The following is a 7,704-nucleotide window of genomic DNA, read 5'->3' on the forward strand; positions in this document are numbered from 1 at the left end:
AAATTAATCCCTTTATTATATAATGTTCTTTTTTGTGTTATAGATTTTTACTTTGTAAAAGCAAATCAATTTATTTTTCTTTTTGGTGTTTTCATGTGAAATGGTGAACAAAGAAGATAGAAGAGAGATGGTGAGGAGGAAGAAAGAAGAAAGATAGTGAGTTTGAATTTTTATTTTTGTTTTGGAGTTTGTTTGTGATAATTAAATCATAAAGGGATTTATTTATAAAATAAATAAATATAAAGACAAAATTAACTTTTCTTTCTTTGATTTTTGACTTTTTTAAACACCGTCAGTCAATTTAGAATGTGTTTATTAACAAAATCAAACGCATAGTACCTGTTTACCAATTTTTAAACCATATAATTTATATTTGAAAATAATCTAAACCACATAATTTATTTTTGTTTTCTATTTTTAGTTTTGCTATTTTTGTTTTCTATTTTTAGTTTTGCTACTTGCTTTGGAGATCTTATATCTGGCTTTTGCTAATATTTAGATGATGTTTTATTCTTTATTATATTTTCAATATGTTGAAGTTAAGGTTACTCCTTAGAATGTACTCCTTCCATTCTCAAATAAGTGTCGTTTTAGAGTTTTTCACACAAATTAAGAAACACAATTAATATGCACTTAAATTAATAAATTTATATGGATTAACTAAATAAAAATTCTCTCTCCTATAATGGTTGGAGAAAAAACTTTGAAAGTTTAAAAAACACATAAATCAAGATAAAATTTAAATACTTAGACCAAAAAACTATACTAAATTTTATTAAAAAACGAAAACGACACTTAAAAAAGAACAAAAACAATTATCTAAAACGACACTTATTTGAGAATGGAGGGAGTATGTAATAGAGTAGGTTATTGTTAATGCACACTTCTTGTATAAAACTAATTCCACAAACTCAGCTACATCATATGAATCTAATTCTTATACAACTATCTTGTAATGATTGTATAAGCTCTCTGTTAGCTACTTGGTTATTTTTGGAATGTGAGCTTTATATTATGTCATTTCCAACCATACTCTCTATTTTATCTACTTTATCTTCATTTTTCTCTACTGTATTTTTAAATATAGAGTTGCTACAGTAAAACTTCTCCAACCATATACTCTATTGTACCTAATGTAGCTAGATGGCTAAACCCCACAGTAGAATGGTTGGCGTATAACGTGGACGCTGGAGTCTTCAGCGAGGAGGGCTACTGCTCCTTCGGTTTCTTAATCAGGGGTGTTCATAGCGTCTGCAGTTTTGCTTCCCATGGCAAGCTCGACGGATTATACGACCCAAATGTCGCTGAAGCGATGGCAATCCGGGAGGCCCTCTCATGGCTAAAGAACCATAATATGAGCAACGTGGAGGATTGATCTGACTGTCTTTCCGTAGTACAAGCAATTAACAAATCGGTTATTCATTTGTCATATTTGTTGAGCGATATTATTTTAAAGTGTCTAGAGTTATTACGAGCATTATATAATGTTTCTGTTTTTTTTTTTTTTTTTGTTAAACGATCAACGAATTCAGTGATTCATAGGTTAGTTCGGACTGTTGTCTCTCATTCTATTCGTAGAGAGTGGCATAGTCTACCTACATTTCCTGTAGCTATTCTTTTAACTGATCTTCAATAATAATGATTCTTTTATTAAAAAAAATGTCGTATGGTTTTGCAGTTCCATTGGAATTGAAAATAGGGTTTTTTTTTTTTTTTGAGATGCCCTGAAAAAAAAATCACGGAAACCTTCAATGAAAATTATGTTTTTTGGTCTAATCTAAGTGTTGAGAAAAAATTCAATAAAAAAAATGTTGAGAAAAAATAAAAAATAAAAAATACATATCGTCTCGTCCAGTTGCAATCAAGATAAATTCTAATAATTAATTAATGCCATAAGTCCAGCAGAGCAACAGATGTAATTAAATAACCTTTGTACAACAGTCCAAAAAAGAAAAAAAAATCACAGCAGTAAAAAAAATATGATATTGAAAAAAAGAGCCTCTCAGCCACTCTCAAAAATAACCCCACAAAGAGAGATAGATATGGTAAAAAATGCCATAAAAAACAAAAAAATCTGTACTAGCATCCAAACCATCCATCAGTCACCGCTTTAATTGTTGTGAAGGCCAGCACACGCTTCATCTGAAAGAGAACCACTCCGCCAAATCCTGACCCACGCTCATCCGCGTGGTATCCACGCGCTTATCAGATACAAGCGGCCGCCGGCATAGAGGGCAGTCGAATTTTAGATGATCTAGCCATCCGTCGAAACATTCCTTATGAAAAACGTGACGGCAGTCCAGCTTCCTGACTTTGTCTCCATCTTTAAGCGTAGACAAGCAAACCACGCAATCCGATCCTCCCCCGGAACTGCAGTATCGGTAGGAGAAAGCGCGGTTGAGTTTGAGTTGATCGGCGAGGAGGATTAGGCCGGCAAGACCAGACCCTAAGAGGCCTTCTTCCACCGTCGTACGTGAAGGACTAAACTGGAAAACTCCAAAAGAGTGAAACGCAGATAAAAGAAAAGAGCGGAGATAATCCACACATTTGGCGATGATTGCTACAAGTAATAAAGGAATTGAATCAGACGACACGTCGTTTAGCTGGCTTTGTAAGCCCATCTTCTTCTTCTTCCAGAAAATAGAAAAGTAAAGTATTTGATAATGAAGAAAGAGGCATGGATGTATTTATAACTGAAGAGCCACGTGGGATATAACTCAAATGATAAATGCTCTTTTTATTATTTTTGAAATAAAGGGGAATAATATGATCTCAGAAGCATAGAAAAGTGGGAAAGCTTCTCATTCAGAAGCATGTGAGAGTGGGCCTTTTAGAAAACTCTATTTCAATTGGTTCTTAATCTTTACAACATTTATTTATACGAAATGTTACATCATGGTCACTGTAATTACAGAAATACTACTCTCACAACAATTTTTTTTTTTTTTTTTTTTTAACTTCTCCAATCATTCAGTTTTTCAGAGAATATTGTCACTTCACACCAATTTTATCTCTACAAATTTGAAACCGTTCCGATCACCAAGCCTATCATCTATCATTCATCATTTTATTAATGATGAATCATTAATAAGTAATAGATTATAAAGATATAATTAGATGTGAACTATTTTTTAATAAAAAATTTAAATATTTAACTAAATTTTTATAAATATTAATCTTTAATTTTATTATTAAATCATAAAAAATAAAAAAAAATTTAAATATACAACTGGAACAGAATAAAGAACAAAATATCTGCGTTTTATAATAAAGTCTGAAATTGATCTAATTTATCAATGTTAGGATTAAATTGCTCTTGACAATAAACATTAAAGATTTTTTTTTCACCTTATTTCTATATTTTACAAAAAAAATCACTGGAGTTTATCTTATTTTAATAAACTTATCAATTTTTTATTTTAATACAATTATTTTGCCAATTCAAATAAATTTTTTTTACTGAAAATAGTTACACTAAAATAATCCAAATGACATATGTGAGCAATGCAGCAGGAAAAAGTATAAACTTCTACTTTTACTGTGGATCAACAATTATTGATTTAAGTAAATTAAAATATAGGTTTAATATATTACCAGTTTCTTGAACTTTTCCAAAATAGTAGATTGGGTTACTGAACTTTACAAATGTCCCATCAGCTCCCTAAACTTGCTTCTGTAACAACTAAATACATAATAAGCAAGTTTGAGGAGTTAGTTAGACACTTACAAAGTTCAGAGAGCTAATATACTTTTATGGACAAGTTTAAGGAGCTGGTGATACGAAATTAACAAGTTTAGAGAGCTGAAACACTTGCAAAATTAAGCAAGTCAATCTACTATTTTGGACAAGTTCAGAGAGCTGATGTATTAGACCTAAAATATATGTTTTTATATTTTTTAAATGACTGTCATATGATACAATAAAAGCCATTTTTTTAATGTTGGTGTCATATTACTGTTTCGAGGATTTTTTCTATTTGATTTCATCAAAATAGCTTTATTGAAATTAAAAGCAATTGGCATCCCCACTCTGATGTTCTCCTCGCTACTGAGGAATTCAGGAGGAATGTGGCTGTTTGGAATAAAAATACTTTTGGTCATATTATCAGGAGGAAGAACAAACTCTTGAGGAGAATGGAAGGTGTTCAGCGTTGCTTGGAGGTTCGTTTTGATCATAGCCTGAATGGTCACCTAAGAGCTCTTCAGAACGAGTTGGAAGCTGTGCTTAGACAGGAAGAGCTTCTGTGGTTCCAGAAATCTAGGAAGGCTTGGATTCAAGACGGGGACCGGAATACCAGGTTTTTCCACCTCTCAACGATCATTAGGAGACAGCGAAATAGGATCGAGGCTATTAAAGACGCCAGTGGTGAGTGGATTTTTGAGGAGGAGGACATTCGGCGCCTTGCCCTTGATTTCTACAAGGACCTGTTCAGAGAGGAAGTTGTGGACCTAGAGAGTGCCCACTCTGGCATTTCCTTTCCTCGTTTGGGGGAGGATGCTATTAATAATGCTTTCCATCCCATTGAGCTTAAAGAGATTGATCTGGCCTTCTCCAGCATCGGTTCCACTAAGGCTCCTGGTATTGATGGTATCCCCGCTAGTTTCTATCATAAACACTGGGACACTGTTAAAGAGGGTATATACAGCTTTGTGTTAGGTGTCTTTGGTGGTTCGAACGATATCAGTTTGGTTAATAAAACCCTCCTTGTCTTGATTCCTAAGGTTGCCAAGCCTTCTTCCTTTCTCCAGATGAGACCCATCAGTCTTTGTAATGTCTTGTATAAAGCTATTACTAAGATTGTGGCTAATAGAATCCGGAAGATCCTTCCGGATATTATCAGCCAAAATCAAGGGAGCTTTGTTCCTAGAAGACAATTGATGGATAACGTTGTTATTGCCCAGGAGGTTGTCCATTCTATGAAGATTAAGAAAGGCAAGAAAGGGATCGTGGCTCTCAAGCTGGATCTGGAGAAAGCCTATGATAGGTTGAACTAGAGCTTTCTTCTAGATAGTTTAGCCAAAGCTGGTATCCCGGAGAACTGGAGGAATTTGATTGGAAAGTGTATCTCCTCTCCTGTTTTCCAGGTTATGATCAATGGGGATATGTCGGATGAGTTCTCTCCATCCAGGGGTATTCGTCAAGGGGATCCTATGAGCCCCTTCCTTTTTGTTATTGCCATGGAAAGATTGTCTCACCTGATCCAAGAGGCGGTGAGCAAAGGGACTCTCCACCCTGTTTCCATCAACAGACATTGCCCCCTGTTACCCATTTACTCTTTGCTGATGATGTCATGCTTTTTGTGGAGGGTAATGAGGAACAAATTAAGGCTGTGAGGTATATCCTCGACTGCTTTTGTGAGGCTTCTGGCCAGAAGATTAACATCCATAAATCTCGTATGCTTTGTTCCAAGAATATGGATAATAACTTGTGTAGAAGACTGAGTTAGATGTCTGTCATTCCCCTGACTCAACTCTTCATAGTGACAGGGTGTCCAAAGCCTCTTTTAAAGAAATTTTGGACAAATCTAACGGTTTGTGTGCTAGCTGGAAAGCTAATTCTCTTTCCCTTGCAGGTCGCCTTACTTTAATCCAGTCTATCAACTGCGCTACTCCAAATCACATCATGCAAGCCTGTAAGCTCCCTGAGCCGGTCCTCAACGACCTTGATAAAATTAATCGGCGTTTTCTGGGGAGAGTCTGGGGATGGGAGGAAGATTCACCTGGTCCCTTGGAAGGAAGCCAGCCAGCCTAAGAGTAGGGGGGTCTTAGTATAAGGCAAGCTAAGGACAATAATAAAGTCCTGTTAATGAAGCTTCTTTGGAGAATGTGGCAATCCCCCTCCTCCCTTTGGGTTCGTCTTCTGTGCGACAAGTATAGGAAAGATAGAATCTTTGGTGGCCCGAAGGAGAGGGTTGTCAGCTGTTCCTTCCTCTGGAAAGGGCTTAGTGCTGTTTTTGCTGAGTTCTGTACGGGGATTGGCTTGGAGGTGGGTAATGGGAGATCCATTAGTTTCTGGTATGACACCTGGATTGGTGACAAACCGTTGATTGAGGTGTGCATCGCCCCTCCGCCGAATGATCTCCTCTCCTGGAGAATTGCTGATGTGGTGGACTCGGAGGGAGACTGGATCTGGTCTAAGTTCGACTCCTTTCTTAGCCTGGAGACCCTCCTTAATATTAGAGGTGTGAAGATTAGTAATCAGGAGGAGGATAAGGACATACACTGCTGGGCCTTGACTAATAATGGTTCTTATTCTTGCAAATCGGCCTATGAAGCTTTTACCCCTAATAGGGCTGATCCTCCCTTGGAAATTTGGAAGTCCATTTAGGCCCTCAAAGTCCCCTACCGCATTAAGAGTTTCCTATGGCTGGGAGTCAAAGATAGGCTCCTCACGAATGCAGATAGACACAGAAGGCACTTGGCTGTATCTGGTGCCTGTAGCAGATGCAGCGGCCATATGGAAACCTTGTGCCATGCTTTGAGGGATTGCCCGAATAGTAGAAAGGTTTGGGAAGGGGTCCTTCCTCACTACATCCTTCGTTCCTTTATGGGGTTCTCTGATATTGACTGGTTCTCTGAAGGCGTTAATGAGAATTTGTTGGCCAGTATGGAGCAAGGGGCTATTCTCTTCGCTATTATTTATCACCAAATGTGGAAATGGAGGAATGAAGAGTTATTTGCTGAGAAGACTGTCTTTATTCCTGACCTCCGGTTTTACTTCTCGAAAAAACTCTATGTTATTACAAAGAGTTTTGAAGGAGAGCCCCTGGTTCACCCCTCCCCGGTTAAAGAGGTCCAGTTAGTTGGTTGGAGGAAGCCCGGGGAAGGGGTTGTCAAGTTGAATACGGATGGCTCCTGCCTTAGTAATGGCAGAATTGCTGCTGGTGGAGTTCTTCGGGATGCTGGTGGCGCCTGGCTGGCTGGGTTTACCCATAACTTAGGTACGGGCTCCTCCTTTACTGCGGAGCTCTGGGGGATCTTGTCTGGCATTAAACTCGTCATTCGCATGGGTGTTAAAAGACTTTCGGTGGAGTCTGACAATTTGGAGGCTATCAACAGGATTTCGGATAGACAGGCTGTTTGTCTTAAGAGTCAGAATCTCATTAAAGCCATCTTGAGTCTTCGTCCTGCCTTCGATTCTCTTACCTTCTCCCATATTTATAGGGAGCAAAACCGCGTGGCGGATCGCTTGGCAGCTGCTGGGCATGGGGGGATGTTAGGTGTTTCTACCCTTTCCGTTCCTCCTTCTTTTCTGTTACCTTCTCTTCTTGAGGATAGGATTGGGGTCAGTCTTCCTAGATTGATCCCGGGTTAGGTTTTTGTTTGTTTGTTTTTTTTCTTCCCTTCTTACCAAAAAAAAGCAAAATTAAATAACTTTAATGAAAGAAAATAAAGTTCAATGTTATTTATAAAACAAACTCCAAACTTAAGTCCTTATCATTACAATTTACTCTATTTATATAACTTTAGTCAATTTGATTTCATCTTTGTTATTATATATATATATATATATATATTGATAAAATATTTGTTATTATATTGAAAGTTAATAACATGTGAATGTTATTCTCGGAGCTTAAAATAAGAGAATTCAACTAAATCAAAATTATAAAACATATGATCCTCGGCAATGACGCAACTTGATGCATGAATTGTGTACATGCAATCTAGGAGCAAATGTGAAGTCATTGAACTTTATTTTAA

The 7,704-nt window shown here is 37.0% G+C and overlaps 1 protein-coding gene across 1 annotated transcript; it reads right to left on the reverse strand.

The window, feature by feature from the left end:
* Nucleotides 1-1,897: 1,897 nt before the first annotated feature.
* Nucleotides 1,898-2,708, reverse strand: LOC136235624 (E3 ubiquitin-protein ligase RHA2A-like). The gene has a single exon (XM_066025435.1). It carries the CDS (start codon nt 2,619-2,621, stop codon nt 2,139-2,141), a length of 483 nt encoding a protein of 160 aa, XP_065881507.1. The 5' UTR covers nt 2,622-2,708; the 3' UTR covers nt 1,898-2,138.
* Nucleotides 2,709-7,704: the final 4,996 nt, after the last annotated feature.

The sequence above is a fragment of the Euphorbia lathyris genome, chromosome 1 (assembly GCF_963576675.1).
Source record: "Euphorbia lathyris chromosome 1, ddEupLath1.1, whole genome shotgun sequence".
NCBI lineage: Eukaryota > Viridiplantae > Streptophyta > Magnoliopsida > Malpighiales > Euphorbiaceae > Euphorbia > Euphorbia lathyris.

Excerpts from the sequence above, each read along its gene's own strand:
- LOC136235624 (XM_066025435.1), bottom strand. The coding sequence starts at position 2,621 with ATGGGCTTACAAAGCCAGCTAAACGACGTGTCGTCTGATTCAATTCCT.